Source organism: Lissotriton helveticus, chromosome 8 (genome assembly GCF_964261635.1).
Source record: "Lissotriton helveticus chromosome 8, aLisHel1.1, whole genome shotgun sequence".
NCBI lineage: Eukaryota > Metazoa > Chordata > Amphibia > Caudata > Salamandridae > Lissotriton > Lissotriton helveticus.
The window spans coordinates 1,438,335,683-1,438,355,529 of NC_136069.1; the positions used below are offsets into that span (position 1 = coordinate 1,438,335,683).

A 19,847-nucleotide genomic window follows, 5' to 3' on the forward strand; every position below is an offset into this window, starting at 1 on the left:
TTATCGAGAGTCCTCGGGCCAGAAGCCAATGCCAGATCGCCTGCGCCTCTTGAGACAGAGTGCGTGATCTCGAGCCCCCCTGCTTGTTGAGGTAATACATCGTGGTCGTATTGTCCGTCTGCACAAGCAGAGAGTTGGTCCGGAAGGACGGTTGAAAAGCCTTCAGCGCCAAGTGAACAGCCCTGAGTTCCAGGAAATTGATGTGGTACGTGGACTCCGACGGGGACCACGTCCCTTGAATCTGCAGATCTCCGGAGTGCGCTCCCCATCCCAGGAGAGAAGCATCCGTCACGATCGTCTGTGTGGGAATGTCCTTGTGGAAAGGAACCCCTCTGAGGAGATTCTCCGCCGAACACCACCACTTCAGAGACTGAAGAGCATGTAGAGACAGTCGTATCCTGTCGTCCCAAGATCCTCTCCTCTGGTCCCATTGATCTTCCAAGCACTCCTGCAGCGGTCTCATGTGCAGCCGCGCATGTGGCGTCAGGAAGATGCACGAGGCCATCGATCCCAGCAGAGAAGACACTGTCCTCACTGTCGTGGATGGAGTGGACAGGAGAGCCTGAGCCTTCCGAAGGAGTGATAAACGTCGCTCTTCCGAAGGAGACACGCTTGCCGACAGTGTATTGATGGAGGCTCCCAAGTACTGTATGCACTGGGGGGGGCATTTGCTTGTTGGGGGCATTTCCTGGAGACCGCGGGAGGTCTCAGTCCCTGACTCACGGCCCATAATCTTCACGGCTCTCCTCCGCCGCCGCCGCTTCTGACACCGCGGCCGCAGAGCGGGGAGAGTGGGGGCAAACTACACTACCCAGCCTCCCTTGGTGCTGCCAGAGACGCGAATTGACGCGTCAGGATCCCGCGCCCGGAGGCGCTTATCAGACGGCTGCTGCTGCGGCCGAGTGGGGGCATTTGCTTGTTGGGGGCTTTTCCTGGAGACCGCGGGAGGTCTCAGTCCCTGACTCACGGCCCATAATCTTCACGGCTCTCCTCCGCCGCCGCCGCTTCTGACACCGCGGCAGCAGAGCGGGGAGAGTGGGGGCAAACTACACTACCCAGCGTCCCTTGGTGCTGCCAGAGACGCGAATTGACGCGTCAGGATCCCGCGCCCGGAGGCGCTTATCAGACGGCTGCTGCTGCGGCCGAGTGGGGGCATTTGCTTGTTGGGGGCATTTCCTGGAGACCGCGGGAGGTCTCAGTCCCTGACTCACGGCCCATAATCTTCACGGCTCTCCTCCGCCGCCGCCGCCGCTGCTGACACCGCGGCCGCAGAGCGGGGAGAGTGGGGGCAAACTACACTACCCAGCGTCCCTTGGTGCTGCCAGAGACGCAAATTGACGCGTCAGGATCCCGCGCCCGGAGGCGCTTATCAGACGGCTGCTGCTGCGGCCGAGTGGGGGCATTTGCTTGTTGGGGGCATTTCCTGGAGACCGCGGGAGGTCTCAGTCCCTGACTCACGGCCCATAATCTTCACGGCTCTCCTCCGCCGCCGCCGCTTCTGACACCGCGGCCGCAGAGCGGGGAGAGTGGGGGCAAACTACACTACCCAGCGTCCCTTGGTGCTGCCAGAGACGCGAATTGACGCGTCAGGATCCCGCGCCCGGAGGCGCTTATCAGACGGCTGCTGCTCCCGCATCACGGGACGCGCGCGGGCGACGCCGGGCTAAGCCCGGGCAAAGGGCGGGCCCTCTGTGGCCCTCAGAGGCACAAGGAGGCCGGGACGGGCCACCCCTCTTGGCTACGAAGAAGGAGGAGGTACTGAGCTATATATTTATATTCGGAAACTGTACTGTTATATTGTTGTCGCTGCGGCTCCGATTCCCTCATACCATGTCCATCTGGGAGGAGCTGAATGCCCTGTGTGGTACGAACTATGTCCAGGACCTATCTACCCCCGGCAAAATGGGTAGAGACTTTGATGAGAAAAACGACAATGACACTGAGATCCTTTCTAATGCCGGTAAATTGTGTACTACCCCCTCACTAACTCCTTCCAACCATCCTATATCTCTCCCGATCGAGGCTCTGAACAGAATACCTGTCTCAGTTTCACCTCTTCATTTGACCTTACTGGCCTACATTGAGCAACTGTTATCAACTCTACTTTCACCCCTGGTCAAAAAAATCAACAATCTGGGAGACAGGTTGACCAGCATTGAAAACACAATATCAAGGAACTATATCCCACCTGAAACAACCGCTGCACCCATTATTCATTCTGTTCCCCATAGTAACATTGAAAAGCTCAAGCCCACGATACGCACAAAAGCATAAACCCTTGTACCCCTCATGTCCATATCAAATAATACCACTCATAACTCTGTACCTGTACCCCATAGAGCCCGCAGGACTGCACTTGAAAGCAGGACGCGGATCAATTTACCTCCAGAAGCCGCCCCTTACGTGGCTGTCCTCTCTGGGGTCCCTGCACCCAGTCAGGGCAAATTCGAAACCAACCGGGACCTGTTTAACAAAGCCATTTCCTGGCTAAAACAAAACAGACCACTTCCACCTGATTTGGATGGCGGCATCTTGAGTGTCAGGAGGGTGGGGTGGCTGGGTACGTCACCCAAAGACATACCGGGCGACCTGATCTTAATTAAATTCAAGAATACGAACATCGTCCCCTTTTTGCGATCTTCCCAGTCCAAAGAGGGAGATGGCCTCATTCGCATCTGGGACTTGTACGATTTCTATCCTGGCCCCCGACTCCATTTGTCCCAAAGGCAAATGATATGTAATCACAATTTCTGGTGAAACGGAAATTCAAGAATCTTGTGATACTAACCCCCTATCCTTTTTTTCTTTGGTTGTACATGTACCCTTTTTCTTTCAGCTGAACTGCTAACTTGATTTTAGTCTGCTTTAATAGTTGGTTCGTTTTTACTTTGTAATGATATGTTGAGTCATTTATACATGTATGTATTTTTTTTGTTGCTTTTATGGTTTTAATCAAAAAACTGAATAAAGCTTATTTGATTTGATTTGATTTACTGTATGCACTGGACCGGAGTTGGAACAGACTTGGACATGTTGATGTGCAACCCCAGCTTGTTCAAGAGAACGCACGTCTTCTGGAAGTGTGCTTGAACTTCCGAGAAGGAGGAGGCCTTGATCAACCAATCGTCCAGGTACGGGTAGACAAACACCTTGTTCTTCCTCAGGTGTGCCGCTACCACTGCCATGCACTTCGAGAATGTCCTGGGCGCAGACTTCAGCCCGAACGGAAGTACCGTGTACTGATAGTGATTGGTGCCGACTTGAAATCGCAGGAACTTCCTGTGCTTGTGTGCAATGGGCACATGGAAGTATGCATCCTGTAGGTCTATGGCACAAAGCCAGTCTCCCCGTTGCAGCTGAGGATAGATCTGATGCAACGACAGCATGCGAAACTTTTCTCTGCGAATCCATTTGTTTGCCTGTCGCAAGTCCAGAATGGGCCTGAACTCGTTCTTGTCCTTCTTGCGGACCAGAAAGAACAGAGAGTACAGACCTAGTCCTCTTTGAGACAGAGGTACATCCTCTATCGCCCTTTTCCTTAACAGGACGTCGGCCTCCGCCTGAAGCTCGCGCAGTTGATACTGCGAGCTGATCGGAGGAATCGACGGAGGAGGGCTGGTGAAACGAAGACTGTATCCATTGCAAACAATATTCAGCACCCACTTGTCCTGAGTAATTTTTCTCCACTCTGCCAGGTAAAATTGAATGCTTCTCCCCACCGGAGCGGGTAACGGACGAAGGGGAAGTAACTGCTCAGGGTCGAGACCCAGCCGGGCCCTTGGTCGCGGTAGAGGACTGCTGTGCACCTCTACCCCTCTGACCTTTTTGGAAGGGTCTTCTGTACTGCTGCTGTTGTTGCTGCTGCTGATGTTGCCCAGAAGACTGTCCCCTTCCTCGACCCTGCGACCCAAAGCGCCGTTGGAATTGGCGGAAGGGTTTCTTATCTTTGGGCTTCTCCAAGCCCACCGCCGTCAGGGTTTCCGCCTCGGCCTTCATCCTGGCCATCTCGTCATCAGCGTGTTTCCCAAAAAGGGTATCCCCGGAAAACGGCAGATTTGCCACACGCTGTTGTGCCTCAGGTTTAAGCGACGTCAACCGAAGCCAAGCATGGCGCCTCTGATTGATACCGTGGCAGTATCCATGCGTGGCCAGCAGGGAGATATCCGCCGCGGCGCTAATGGCCTGGTTAGAAACCAGCATCCCTTCCTGGATGATCTCCATGAAATCCTCTCTCCGGTCGCGCGGAACGAGGGCCGCAAACCGTTCCATAGAGTCACACAGTGCACGGTCGTACCGTCCCAACAACGCCGAGTCACTGGAGGCCTTCATCGTTGTAGAGGACGTCCCACACGCTTTCCGTCCAGCAGAGTCAATCCAGCGGCTCTCCTTATCGGGAGGCACGGTGGAGGCAGGAGAGGTGGCATGGAGCTTCCGAGCCGCCGTCACAATCACCGAATCCGGTGTCGGGTCCTTCCGCAAGAAAGCCGGGTCCAACTCAGGAGCCCTGCATTTCTTCATGAGCCTTGAAGGCGCAGCTTTCATCACCGCCGGCGTAAGGAAGAGTTGTTCCGCCGGCTCGAGTAGTCCTGGCACCAAAGGTAGCAGGGGGCGAGACAGGTGTTTCTTATGTAATGTCTCAAAGATCACAGAAGTTGAGGGCGTAGGGGCCGTAACCTCGATCCCCAACTTCGCCGCCCCGCGCAGGAGAACCTCCTGGAACGTGCCAATATCATCAATCGGGGACACCCTCGTCTCCGGTGAATCTGACAACGTAGGTGAGTAGGAACGGGTCCCCGAGGCAGAACGAGACCTGGACCTATGCCTCCTATGTCGATGCCTGGATCTCGAGGAGGATCCGCGTCCGCTCCTTGACCTGTCCCGCCTACCTGAGCGTGACCTCGATCTCTTGGGTCTGGGACGCTCCGCCGGCCTCCCCGGGTCGGACGTCTTGGGTTTAGGAGGAACCTTCGACTTAGGAGTCTTCTTCGGAGGTGTCGGGAGTTGGGGCATCGACACCGATCGCGGTGGAACCGGGGGAGGAGGAGCAGTTGGACCCGGGGCCTGAGGCGCCGGTAGAGGAGGCGTCGAAACCCTCGGAGGTGGGCCCTTAGGCAAAGAAGGCGGTGCAGTAGGCTTCTTCGGGGTATACACCTCGGAATATGCCGTTCCCGGCGAGCCACCATCCTGTCCTGACTGTGGGGAGCCCCCCACAGTCCTGGGCCTGTCCTTACGGCCTCCTGACGTCGACGATCGGTGCTCCGACCTCGATCGTGGTTCCCTTGACGGCGAGCGGCCCTTCGGCGTCGACCGTTTCACACTCCTCGGCGTCGACCGGCTTCTCCGCCTCGACGTCGACCCCGACCAGATGGACGAACCTCTAAATCTCGACGACGGGCGATGACGCCTCGACGGCGACCTCGACCTCTTCGAACGCCTCGACGTCGACCTCTTCGAACGCCGCGACGTCGACCTCTTCGAACGCCTCGACGTCGACCATCTCGACGTCGACTTCTTCGGCGCCGGAGACCTCCTCCGTCTCGACGGCGACCGGGACGACGAGGATCCCCTCGACGACGACGATGTCCTTGTCTTCGACGGCGGTGTCGCCTCGACGGCGAGCGCCGACGCCGGTCCCTCCGATGCCGTCCACTCGACGCCGAAGGCGGCGACGAGGAGATCGACACCGGGTTCGACGGCAGCCTGTAAACGTCCCTCGACGTCGACGGGCGACGTTTTCTCGACCCAGACCCCTGGGGAGACCGGGAACTGGCCGTGGACCTTCCTCTCGACGTCGTGGTCATAGCAACTGAACCAGACGGAGACCTCGGATGTTTGCTGGACTTCCTGCCCCTGGGGAGCCCCCCAGAGGCCTCAGCATGGGCAGCAGAAGCCCCTCCAGACCCACCTTGAGCCTTTAGTCTTCTTTCTTCAAGTCCCTGAAGTCTGCTTTTTCTCCTGTCCTTCAGGGTCCTGCCAGAGAAGCCTCTACAGATCACACACTCCTCTGGGATGTGGGAAGAGGGAAGGCAGAGGATACACACCTCATGGGGGTCTGACTTGGCCTTCTTCCTGGAGCACTCTGGGCATTTATCAAATAATGCAGGCATTATGAACAGCCAAAGAGAGCAGAAATCCAAGAAGAAAGTCACCAAAGTACTTTAAAAGTACACAAAATCGAAATTAGTGAAAAACACCAACAAAAACCCTTGAAAAGGGAGAGCTCAATGCTCCAGGGTCCTGCTTGCAGGAGCCGGAAAAAAGAACTGAAACTAAGTTGGACCTGCTATGCATTCTGGGATACTGGGAGAAGGTTCTGGAAGATTCTCTTAAAGGCACAGTATCCTGTTTTGAGCCACATAATGGCAGCCTATGGGGCTTGTCTGTCCAGGTTCTTCTCTCTATCATTCCTGAGGGATTTTGCTGGGAAAGCAAAGGAAATCTGTACAGGCTTTTGCTGTTTTGTGGATTTTATGGTGGAATTTCTAGTTGAAGTACTGGACAGTGTAGCCTATTTAGGCTGCATTATCTGTCTTTAAATTCTCTCTTAAGTGTCTATGCTTTTCTGCATTTTTTGACACTATAAGAGATTACTACAGAATAAGCATTACTGTAGCTATTTGCCTTTTCTGCATGGTCACCCCAGGTTCTTCACCATATTTCTGCAGGATTTAGGACTCTCAGCTTGTTGTCACTGCTAAACAGTACTAAAGGTCCTTTGCTTCCCCTCTAAAACAAGTGCTAAATGCTGAAACTCCCTATTTGGCTTCTTTAACTTCCCTACACATGAACTGTAAATGGATCCTAAAGCTGCCTTCGGCCTGGAAAATTAAATGCCATATGTGGGTGGCAGTATTTATCTACACCCCCACCTATGTAACAAAACATGTCTGCCAGGAGCACCACAGTGCTTCAATCCACTGCAGTAACACAGGTAAAACAGTCAAGCCTATTTATATATTCAGAAACCACCCCTAACTAGTGCCTTGAAAGCACACGGGCAGGGTGCTACTATATCACACTAGGCAACACTATATATATTGACATATTAGGAGCAGTATGCCTTCACAGTGAAAGAGAACCCAAAAGCTATATCACTGTGCAGGCTTTGCTGCACTCTTCTCTGAACAGGCCTAGGTGAGATTTAAATCTATTTTCACCTTCATTTAGGAAAGGACTAGATAAATGCATCAACGTTATTTCTTTAGTTTTTTTAATATATGGCTTAATTGTGAAAACAGATAGTTGATAACATAGGTAGAAAAGTAACTTTGCCTGAGCCAGAACTGGCTTAAAACCAGTGCTACCAGAGAAAAACAGCCTGCTTCTGAGCCCAGGAAAGGTCAATAGCTATAGATTGCTGACCACTTAAACAAGGATTCGATATCTGGGAGTGGACAGGAACGGTTGGCAGAAAGAAGAACAGTGTTAGTATTATCACTTTTGATTTGGAGGTGCCAACGGGGGATTTTCCTCGCCATCCTTAGGTTCCTCCTAGACAGCGAAGCTCCAGTCACAGTATGGGGATAAGTTGATTTTCACACAGTCAGTTGGAGTGAGTTATAAAGACACTGAAAGCCTGGTAGCAGCTTGGTCCTGACATGTTAAAACAAGGAATCATCTGTAATTTTACAGTAACACAAGAAAAAGGTGCTGCAAAAGGCAGAGGGGGACTGCAAATAACATGGTTAGGATCAGGTAGCAGAATTCTCCTATTTCTATATTGAACACCACCTCCTCGGACCATACCTGAACCTGGTCAGACTCCATTTGAAGAAGGCCCATCAGGCATAAGAGAACTAGACCCTGCAGGAGACCTGCCTGGAGAAAGACATGGTGCCCAAACGTCTGTCTCAAGGAACTAGAAGCTTCAAAACAGAACAGAAAAAAGCTTTTCCAGTAGTTGGAGACTAAGTCTGAAGAAAAGCATTGAACCAGGAAAATCAACTTTATTTATATGCTTCTATAGCGCCTGAATAGACCCCCGAAGGGGTATCTCTGCGCTTTGCCATCCAGGAGAGACCTGCTGCTGTACCCGGACAGTTCTAATAAATAGTGGGGGAAAGAAATTAAATTAAATGCTGGAGAAGAGGTAGGTTTTCAGGGTTTTTCGAAAGGACAAGTGATCAGAACTGTGCTTTAATGAGAGGGGAAGGGTGTTCCACAGAACAGGCCCTGTGTAGGCCAAAGCCCTACCTCCTTGACGGACCTTTTTAATTTTGGGAACATTGAGGAGCTGGAGATTGCTCGACCGAAGTGAGCGGCCAGGAACATAGGGTGTAAAGGTTGTACTGAGAAATTTCGGGCCTATCCCCATCAGGCATTTGTGAATTGTACACAGGATTTTAAATTTGGTCCGCTGTCGTACTGGCAGCCAGTGCAGTTCCATCAGCAGTGGCCGGGAGGGAGTCCTAGGTGGAGCATTCATGACTAACCTCGCGGCCGTATTCTGCACTACCTGTAGTTTGTTAAATTGGCCTTCATTGGATGACAAAAGAAGGCCATTACAGTAGTCCAGTCTACTGACGACCAGAGCTTGGACCAAGGTCTTTCTGTGATGGTCTGGGAGAAAAGGAAACACCCTTCTCAGCAGAGAGATAACCCCGAAACAGGTGCCAGCAACCTGGTTAACGTGATCTTTAAAAGTCAGTGCCTGGTCGAATAGCACTCCCAGATTTCTTATGGTCTGTTTGGGGATGGGGGCGGGTCCTAGTTCACCAGGCCACCAGTCACTGGACCATAATGTTGCTGCTTCCCCATACAGTACAACCTCTGTCTTGGACACGTTGCACTGTAGGCAGTTGTTGGCCATCCATTTGGAAACTGCCCTCATTCCTTCTGCAAATGTTCTTTGTAATGCAGGGGAGAAGGTCTTAAAGGGGAACAGAAGTTGGGTGTCATCGGCGTAGGACACCGGTATAAACCCAAACGATCTCACTAAGTCAGCCAGGGGGGCCACGTAGACATTGAACAATGTGGGGCTCAAGCATGAGCCCTGTGGCACACCCCTGGTGAGCTCCCTGGCGATGGACTTGTGGGAGCCCAATCTGACTTCTTGAGAACGACCGGAAAGAAAGCTCTCCATCCAGGACAGGGCCATGCCTCCCAATCCTATCTCTCTCAAGCGGCAGAGAAGCAAATCGTGAGACACCGTATCGAAGGCAGCGGATAAGTCCAATAGCACCAGAATCATTGACCCTCCACTGTCAAGCGTCATCCTGATGTTATTGGTGACAGCCAGTAGGGCGGATTCGGTGCTATGGTTGGGCCTAAAACCAGATTGTGAGGGATCTAGGCCATCCGCTGTCTCGATATAGTTAGAAAAGTGGGTGTTCACGTGCTTCTCTGTTAACTTGCCGATGTAAGGCAGGAGAGAGATAGGTCGGAGGTTAGTTAGATCCGTCCAGGGTAGGGTCGCCTTGGTGTATCCGACCTCTTCCCCATCACTGTTATCCTGAAATTGCACGTACGACCCAGACCACCACAAACTGTTTTTCCATAGTGTTTGAATTTAATCGGACACTTTTTTCCTTGCAACTTTTAAAATTCATATCTCTGCTTTGACTTGACAGACATTGATGATGCTGGTGTCCTCATAAAAATTGTTTTGGGAATTGTATTCTTTCGAGTGCTTTACTTTAAAACTGTTAGAACTGCTTCAACTTAGCACACACTTCTCTGGGCATTGCCCCCGAGAGATAATGCAATAGCTACTATGGGTTGAGCAGCGATTAGAGCTCTCCAAGCTGTGTTTCAAGCAAACCAGAGTGAGCTTATTGAGTTGGTAATGGTATCACCTTCTAAATTAACAACCCCTTTTCTGACAATTACCTTTGAGAAGTTCTTGATAACATGGAGGAATTAATCATAGTTTTACTGACTAGAAAGGGTGAGAATATAAGATGCACAAACATACATACTGATAAACAAGACAATAGAGGAAGTCAGACTTTCTTTCAATGCGAGAACCTAAATTGGAAAAAGCTTCAGTCATTTCATCTTCATGGAGGTGGATGTTTCAACAGTATATTGAGGAATGGTTATGCTAAGCCCTGCCCTACCTGGAAATGGGTAAGCCTCATTGTATTGTTCTATGACCTATTTCCTTGCAAAATAAATTTTATGTGGACCGTACACTATTGCAGCTTTGGTTCCAGGTAGGATATTTAAGAAGGCCTACCTCCTTGTGAAATGAAATGTCCCAGTGAGGGACAACTGACTTCCAGAATGTTTAGCGTTGTAGCAAACTCGGACAATAGAAATAGAAAAATTAAGCTTTCTTAAGCAAGGATCACAACAACTGCCTGGGTAGACTACAAAGTACAAAATCAAATCACCATTAAGGGACTCAAAAAAGTATATAGTATTTATGGGAAATAATTACCCATCAAAAACTAAGTAAGGACTGGACTTACTTCCCATCTGCATAATCTGCATCAGCTCCTCCCCACCAGACATCTGAATCATCTTCCTCTGCATCGGCTGAGTCCAAATTGTCACTTTCGTCAGCTACTGGACAGCAGACAAATTCCACACCACGAAACTTGTCGATTCCACAGGGTAGGAGCATGCCATAGTCATGAAGATTTGTGCTCTTTTCACTGCACGACTGGAATAAAAGCAGCACATCACATCACAATTCCAGCAGTTACTCGGAACAAAGCCAGGATTCTAACATTTCAATTGAGAGCTTCATAAAAGATGTGGAATCAAACCTACTTTTCAATCTTGAAATATTGCAACAGTAGTTCTGGATATAAACAAAATGTAGTAGTGAACATTACTACTCAAATTAGGCCTACAATTGCATAAATATGTTTAAAAACTGGACTACTCGTTTTTTATATATACCATATTGCATAAAGGTGACTTTGCTTGAAATGTAAATGGTTCATCTGTCTCTAGATCTCAACTTGTTGGAAAACGTTAGGACGCACGAGTTATTTTAGAGTGCAAAAAAATAGGAGGGTAATCAGTTTCACCTTCAGGATGGATAACACCTGACTAAACTAACTGTTAGCGAGGGATCTTCTTTTGCAACAGTTTAGATGAACAAGCTCACATTTCATACTAACAATTTGGATCCAGTTCCACACAAAGCAGCTTATTTTTTTAAGAATGGAACCTATGAAGCTGAATGAAAGCAATACAACAAGGCAAAGTTTCGTTGAGAATCTTTACATTTATTTATTAGGCTTTTCTAATATCATGCATGAAATTTATGTTTCACTTCTTATTCTATACATAAAAAAATGGTTTAATAATCACGTGCTAAATAACTTAAGGTAAATTTTGCTTCCGAGGTCAAAAAGTGCATACTGTCAATATAGTACATACCTGGTTCAGGTGTAGAACGCCCCAAGTCCAGCTACAACATTAACATAAGGGTCCCCCTCCTGTGGTCACTAACATTACAATGTCCAGGGGCTCCTAGCAAATCTGAGCAAGGGGTGTGAGAGGAGCCACCAACTTTGATAGACGAACATGTAATCTAGAACACATTTTGAGGTCTGGCTTGCTCAAGACATGCAAGTTTTTCTGGTGGATACTCGACCCAACTGAAGATTCCTCACTACAATATTCCCCAGGCGCCAGACTGGATCAAGAAAAATGTTCAAAGCAGTGTTCCTGAGCACAATAGATGGCACTGTGTGATTCCATGTGGTCTTTGTTCCATGATGGAGCTGAGTCGCATATAAGTGCAAACCCTGCACTCGAATGTCTGTTTCCTGCACGATTTGATATTTTCTGCACCTTCAGATGCAGAACACACCACCAGTGGGGGTACCAGTGAGCAGATCTCTCATTTTGGATCTTTCTAGATGGTAAAAAAAGAGACCACTCCACAAACAATGTGTGGTGGGAGAGCAGTTACTTCCAACCAGATTCCTCACCTTTAGAATAGATACCAAAGAAGTAACTCATAAAGGTGGAGGGTCTATGAAGTGGTCTCAAACTAAAATATCTTGCAGAACCAAGCAGGCGAAGCTTCCTTCCCAACAGACTGGACTGTCAAGGCAGTAGGGCTTGGTGACTAGTGCAGATACCCACATAACTGCCTGGCAGATGTTAAAGCCCTCGCACCTTGCATGTCAATGAAGTGGTAGCAGCCTTAGCCCTGGTGGCTTAGGCCCTCAGTCCTTCTAGAAGCTGTTTGGCTACTGTGTAGCAGATTTTAATGAAGAGGACTATAGACCTCGACAGAGTGCTTTTTTTGCACATCCTTCCCTTTCTTCAGCCTGAATAACCTCAACAAAAAGCTGATCATCCACCAAATGGTCCAATGGTACAATTAATGTAAAAACCTAACTCTCTTTTGGGGTCCACAATAGCCGATCAGCCACGCAGCGATCCATGGTACGATTAATGTAAAAACTTAAAGCTCTTTTGGGGTCCAACCAATGGAGCACCTCCCTCTATTTTGAGAAGTGAGGCGGGGCAAAGAACTTTCGGAGAGTGATGGATTGGAATGGGAGAGTGATGGATTGGAATGGAAGAGTGTCATGATTTCCTACAAAAAAAGCTGCTGAAACCTCAGCACCAGTTTGGCCAGAAAACAAGGTGGTGTAGGGTGGTGTGACCGATGTGGTTTTGTAGGGTGGTTGTTCACTGATGCAACACGTTTAGGTAATCTCAGTGAGGAAGAGAATCCACATAAGAAATTTCAAGGACAATTTAAGGTCCCATTGTAGCATCACAAATGGTTTAGGAGGGAATAGTGTGTTAAACCTTTAACAAACGTCATCACAACAGTGATTTAAACAAGGATGGTTGGTCCGGCAAATACAAAAGGGCCTTAAGGGCAGACACAGAACCTTTAATGGTGCCCACCTAAAGGCCTTTCTTGACCAAAGACAACAAAATAATGAAACAAATAGTTTAGCTTTTAAAGGGTGTGTTTTGTGGACTAGATGCTAGGCCATACATCTGTCCCACTGCTCTACAAAAATAGACTTTAGACAGACGCCTTGCAGCTAAGATGACATCCACAACCTCAGGTGGGAGATCACATGCAGTCAATTGCCACCACTCAATCTCCATATATGGAGGTGTAGACGGAGCAAGATTGGGAGCAGAACCCTACCCTGCTGCTGTAACAGAAAATCTTACCAACATGGTAGTGTCATCATGATGCACGGGGTAAATCCTCCCCATCGCCGCAATTGTGATACGAGATGGTGGCAAACTCTGGTCATAGTGAGAACCAAAAAGATGTTGGAGCTTCTGAGCTCACCTCTGCGGTAGAGGAAGCATGGGATCAGACTCTTTTTTTTGAGGGATCAAGTGCATTGTGGTGGAATGGAAGCACAAGCTTGACAGTAGAAAAGTAGACATCAGTTCAAGTTCAGACATCTGAGTGGGATACCAGATTCTCTTCCGATGGTCGGCACTGGCCTCAAAGGAAGGACCGATGCAAGTCACAGAGCTGTAGCTGGCGAGCCAGAGCTAAACCTCTGACGGGCCCATGGGTTCAGATATTGCAGAGGATAGATTCACTGGGAGTAACTGGACTGTGAGTCCCGGAGTATCCATGGGTACACATCAGAAGGAGCTGAAACAGTGCCAAAAATATACCTCTGTGTCACCGATGGGTCATGGAACTTAGGGTGCAACAGAATAAACTTTGGATTGGGCTCCTCAATTGGGAATCAGGAGTGACCTCGATTGTCTCTTTTAAGCCCTTGTGACCTCTCTTAACAGAAAGGGACTGCATGAGGTCTGGACAGGTTTGCTTTCCAATGCTTCAGCTCAGAGTAAGACGTACCTAAGGACTTTGACCATTAAGGCGACTTCCCACTGGAGCAGGCTTTCACCCTAGACTTGGAGCAGGAGCGAATGTCATGCACCTATGAATTCTTCCTGTGTTTGGTGATAGCTTTGCGGTCCTAAATTGCCTTCTGATGCACGTCTCGAACCCAAGCACCAAAGACAAACCTTGTGTTGGTCTGTGAGCAACCACTTTTTTCAGCATTCTCAGCAAGGTTTGAAGTCTAATTTTTGGAGGGGTCATTTTTCCCTTCCACACTGGATTTTTGGGGGGTATTCATTGAAGCCAGACAAAAGAGGTGAGCTCTGGATCCAAGTTCAAAGGCATACAACCTTCGAACTATGGTGTTTCATATAACACAATTCTAAACATTTAAAGGGATGCTTAACTAAGGGTGCTTTGGCAATGTTACGAATATACCTGGGAGAAGGCTTCCATAGAGAAGACACAAAGCCTCAGCATCTGACAGAATGGTGGCAGAAATATTCGTCAATAATATCGCTATAGTCACAATTTCCTTAAAGAAAGTAGTCACTATCAGCAATTAGTGTGTGTTCAGACTGCATACAGCACAAAAACAAATGACAATGAGTCAATGACTGGGTCAACAAGCAAATCCAATTGAGTTTCCTAAATGTATGCCTTCTTTATAAACGCTTTTATGGCTTTAGTCAGATTACAGCATATTTTAGTGTATAACTATCACTATCTAGAAGAAGGCAGACATGATCAGTAAAAGAAAAGAGGGTTTCGGTTAGAAGCTTTTAAATGTAGTAACTTGCTTTTGTGCTGAAATGCTATCATCAAAATGATGTGAGGTGGATGAGAAGCAAGGAACAGCTCCCCTAAAATCTTGTCCCAATGCAACAGCTAGACTTATAACGGGATCAACATAATGTGACCACATCACCCCACGTTTGAAAGCAGTCAACTGGCTACCGTACGAGGTAAGAATACAGCTAAAGATATACCACAAAACTCCAAGTTACCTGGCCCAGAAAATTACGCAGTCTGGAGGCAGTAGATCTTCTAGGGGATTAGAAGATTTTTTTACTGAAACCAGCATTCTTCCGTAAGCAGAGAGCAGTCACGGGAGCTGCACCAAAGATTTGGAAGTCGCTCCTCCCGAATTTTAGAAGAATCACCTACGCTCCACGATTCAAAAAGGAGACCGAGTCCTTTCTGATGGGTAAATTTCTCCTATAACAAACAGGGAATACTTAGACTTTCATGAGAACTGCAGACAACCCATCGATCCTCTACATTCAGCTGTTCAAGTAAGCTACTGTAAGCAGGGTTAAAGTCCTGCTATTCACAGAACAAAGAAACTGGTCATTGCACAAACCAGTTACTTGCATTGATTGGGCTCTACTGGCTATATTCAGCTAGGTTGGATACATTTAGTCCCCTCGACTGTCAACAGGGATGTTGTCTATCGACAAGCACCTTGATCAATCCACATGTATATTTGATTAAACTAGGATTACTAGAACGTGTGGATATCCAGGATCTTCAGTAGTGGTTCTATTTTGAATTTATTTAATGATATGGCACGTTTTACAGTAATCTAATTTGTGTAAGGGTAAGCATATGGCAATGTTATTGGAATACGTACACTTTGTACTTGACATTAAAGAATTAGATATCTGCTGATTTTGAAGGTGGTGGAATTGAAAGTGCTCCGACACCCAAATTGTGGGTCTTGTTCGTGCTATAGAAAACACAGAATAAATAGATAAATAAATAAGCAGGCAAGTGGTGATTCTGTTAACGAATTCAATGCAAGATCTTCTTTCACTGAGGAGAAGTTAATGATGAGCGAACGTCACAGGTTCATGTCCTATTCCTGGCCAACCTAGCAGAAGGTTATCTCCTCGTAACTTTGGCCCTCTCCCTACACAGGAAACTTGCGGAACAATTGCCGACACAGTGGCGTAGCTAGGGGGGTGCGGTGGGGGCGGTCCGCCCCAGGCGGCACTATTTAGAGGGCGGCGGCCGTGCTGCCCTGGCCTGTTGCGGACCTCTATAATTTATTTGGGAACACTGACTGACACTAATGTCAGTCAGTGTCCCCAAATAAATTATGAAGGCCGCCGCAACAGGCCAGGTCAGCACGGCCGCCGTTTGACGTGCAAGCGCTGCAGCACCGCACATCACGTGGACGCCCTGCCTACCATCTGAATCATTGCCCTGAGGGGGTGGGATCACTGCAGGAAGCAGAACGTCGGAACCGCGAGGTCAAAGCTGGGGAGTATTTAGGGTGTGTGTGAAAGGAGCGAGAGGGCAATAAAGACCCGAGCTGGAGAACCTTTTTTTTTCTTGAGGGTGTTTTGATGTCAAGTGTCAAGGGCACAGAAGAGAAGAAGTTGCCGTCCGTTCCTGAAAGCCTTTTAAAAAAACGGAAGGATTATGCAGCTATGAAGGCCACACAAATTAAGAAGACGGTGGCTCTAAAGAAGGTGGTTATACTTTGCTCTGACCTGTTTTTAACAAAACATTTACCATGATTAGTGTAGGTGGAGACTCATGTAATTGCAACTGATGATGCTGCATCTTGTTGAACTGATTATCTTCGTTTTGGTTCGATACTGGCATAAAGTTAGAAAAGGAAAACGTAATCCATGTGAGTGAATTAATTTGTTACCTCTTACTGCTGGTCTTTTAGGAGCTCAGAATAGCAAGAGGACTTGGATATAGGTGTCTTCTTGGGAATCTTTAATTGTAGTAATGGTTTTCTGGTCACAGGCACAAATATGGTGACAATCACATAGAGATGCTGCAACATGCACCTCCAGACAACAAATGGCATCAGATTTCACGCGAAACATACAGACCAGGTCAGCCTTGGAGTGGAACAGCCACAACCATCACACGCCTTTTGGTTTCTGCGAAAGGTTCAGATTTCGGTGAGGTTTATTATTAAAATTGCAAATCTTCATGTTCAGACGACGCAGACTACAAATGCTACACTGAGTGCAGCATTTGTGATGTTGGTGAATTTTCAATATAAGTAAGCCCTTTTGTAGTTGATAATTGTAAGGTGCCTGCTGCCTTTAAATCGTTTTTTTAACTATACTTGGTTAGCTTTGGCTCTACCCTCGGAGTATTTCTTAGCTCTTGTTCTTGGCTTCTGGTGTATCATTCCACCCTTTCCATTGGAATGCACAATGGAGTATTTCACTTTCTGTTTATCACGTACATCCTATACAGATAGCAGTATATTGTTGCTAAAATTTGACTGTATTGACAAAGCCAAATGGTCTGACCGTGTTCGTCGACAAACACATGCAAACAGCATTTGTGCTTGCCTGTATTTGAATGAGATAAGCACATTAAGCAAGTCCCATTGGTTTTTCTAGTGCTTGCATCTGCTGGGGTTATTGGAAGACTGGCTAAGTGATGCCAAAATGTTACCCAAGGCCCAAATGTGTTTCCGTAAAGGGTACTAGACTACGGACGGTTGTTTTATATGACTGCTTTGGATGGAAAATATACTCTTAAAGGAAAACTGCCCCTTTGTGCCATATGTCGATTGGTCAACAGAGTTAGACACTATAAACAGGGTTGTACTCTGGGAAAAGATGTTTAGATGGCATTGTCCAGTGGGCTTAATAAAGTTGATAATTCAATTACATCAGGGCTTGTAGACTATGATGGAACTCGGGGGCAATGGTGCCATGTCCAAAAAGATGGGCACTCTCAATGATCTCAGACAGGGGTGCATCCTGGCCTCTGTTCGCCATATATATTATGTTTAAGTGGTGGTTAAGCGGTGTTGAAGTGGAGATGGTAAAAGAATATAGATATTTAGGCCTCCTTTATAGTTAAACCATCAGGAAGTTCGCTCCAAAGCTATTGCTGGAGCTTTAAATAAAATCGAACTAGTTTTGGGGCATATGTCCTTTCAAGTACCATGACAATTGATGCAAAAAATGTAATTTGCTATTGTATGGTTGCGAGATTATGCCAGCAAAGAACATAGTGTATGGAAAGTAATACCTGGAAAAGATGGCTGGGGCTGCGCATAGGCTCGAGCTGGGCAGTTTAAATATGGACAGCGGATCATTAATTATTGGGCCTACCTTGGAGGTGGAAGAAGGCTCCTTAAGGCACACTTTTAAAATCTGCCCTTTCCAACCCTCTTCCCCTTCATCTGGCCTGGTACTGCCCCAAATGCAGAACTCAAGTTAGTCTAGTGATCAGGTGCAAAGGACGCACCTGTAGTATCCTGAAGGTGCTGCCAGGGAAATCGTGGTCAAACCCAGTGTGGTGGACCAGTCTGCAGACATTGCTGAGGTCATGGACGGGGCAGATAGGGGACAGGGGACTAGGGTCCTGCACAAACTGTGAGGTTATGAGTGAGATGTCACAAACAGGCTCGGTAGAACAGATGTAAGTTTTGGGTTTCTTTCTGCTTTTCCTTCAGTGGTGTATTTAGGTGGGGGCGGTGCGCCCCAGGCGGCACTATTTTGTGGACGGGGGCTGTCTAGCCCTGGACCGTGTCATGTATGTGCATGTAACTTGCATGATCCCGGTAACTATTAGCGGTGATACTACGTGTCTCTCGGACCTACCTGTGCTCGCCGTTCTTTTTCTCCAGAACCCCTCCACCCAAGGGGGCGGCAATCTGAAGGATAGCCCCGGGCGCCACAAGCTCTAGCTACGCCCCTGTGCCGACAACGTTTCATTTTCATGGAGCCATTCTAACTTCATTAAAGGGGTTTAATTTCTCTTCGCAAAAATATGTCAATATCCATTCCTGAGGTATGCAAGCTTGAGCCTACATTGCCACTATTACATACTGAACATAATGCCTGGATTTTTTTTTAAATTACGCCAGCATATTTCACAGAATTTCGGGAATTTCATGTTAAACCAAGTTTCAGAACTTACACCATTGCACTTCTTCACAGATTTAAACGCCATTTACGGTAAAAATGTACCACTACTGTGAACATGCTGGAAAAAACAGAACATGGGCAGCAGTTGTTTGGGGTGCTTTTGGGGGATATTTTTTTCTTTTCACCTTTTGCACATAATGCATCCTCTTGGCTATTTGCCCTAAAATATAGTGCTTAATAATGGATTTGCATTTTGCATAATTTTGCAGAAACTTCATGTAATTATGTGAAAGCAAATGATACTAATTGCGCACACCTCTACAAACTACTGGTGATTACTCTAAGCTTCATAACTTTGATCACAGTTTTGCTCACAATGACATTACGGACAGGGACCAAGTCCATGCAAATCAGTCTTCTTCCCTAAAATGCTCAGTACAGCCCTAATTCTTAAGCCAAGAACCCTCTGCACAGAAACATAAGCAACCCCAGACATGTTTTAGCCTTTACTAGTTAAGTGCATTCTGAGTCATATGCCACAGCCTGACAAACCATGTATTGGAACGCCCACCCTATTTAGTGCAACTCACTTAAAAACAATGCAACAGATGGAAATTTTGAAAAGTGTCACCTACTGTTAACTTCTCAACTCCGCATTGTAGGAGGTGAAAACAAGAGAAAATGCCACCATACCTCTTTGGCAACTGTATGCCAGTGCAGATGGGTTTCACATATATCCATTCTCTCCTGGTGAAGAAACTTGCACTTATCAGGTACGAGCAGGGCATCGCTCACAAACTCGCCCACTGAAAAGACAAAAAAAATGGACATTAGAGATATAAAAAATATACTTGCAAAGCAAGATTAAACCAGCTACTTTATAGAACGATGTATGCAATTTGAGCAGTTTTATTAGCCTAAATCGGTTTCTCCTGGCGAGATAATTTCTGAATTATTAATCATGCACCACCCTAAACACAGCTTGAACAATGCATGTTGCTATACGTCTATTTCTACATCACTTGGAAACCTCTCGATAAGTTTGTGAGGTTTATTTGATGAGTGGTTAAGCAGTGCAGAGTAGCTTCTGAGCACTAAATGACATACATACCAGTCCATTACAACATCAGAAATTTGAGTCAATCACAATCTCTGGTTATACATGTTTTACATCAGCTACAAGATAGATTGTCAGATTCAGGATTGATTTTTACAAGCTGTGCCTTGTAGTCAAGCCTTAA

At 47.3% G+C, this 19,847-nt stretch overlaps 1 protein-coding gene across 4 annotated transcripts in view; it reads right to left on the bottom strand.

Annotated features, from left to right (window-relative positions):
- Positions 1–19,847, bottom strand: part of APP (amyloid beta precursor protein) — a 493,123-nt gene that overhangs the window by 217,003 nt on the left and 256,273 nt on the right. For all 4 annotated transcript variants that reach the window (XM_078658371.1, XM_078658373.1, XM_078658374.1 and 1 more), the window contains exons 4-5: positions 19,300–19,412; positions 10,413–10,606 (exon numbers count right to left, since the gene is read on the bottom strand). In XM_078658371.1, the coding sequence (XP_078514497.1) occupies positions 10,413–10,606; positions 19,300–19,412 (307 nt within the window). The remainder of the gene's footprint in view (positions 1–10,412; positions 10,607–19,299; positions 19,413–19,847) is intronic.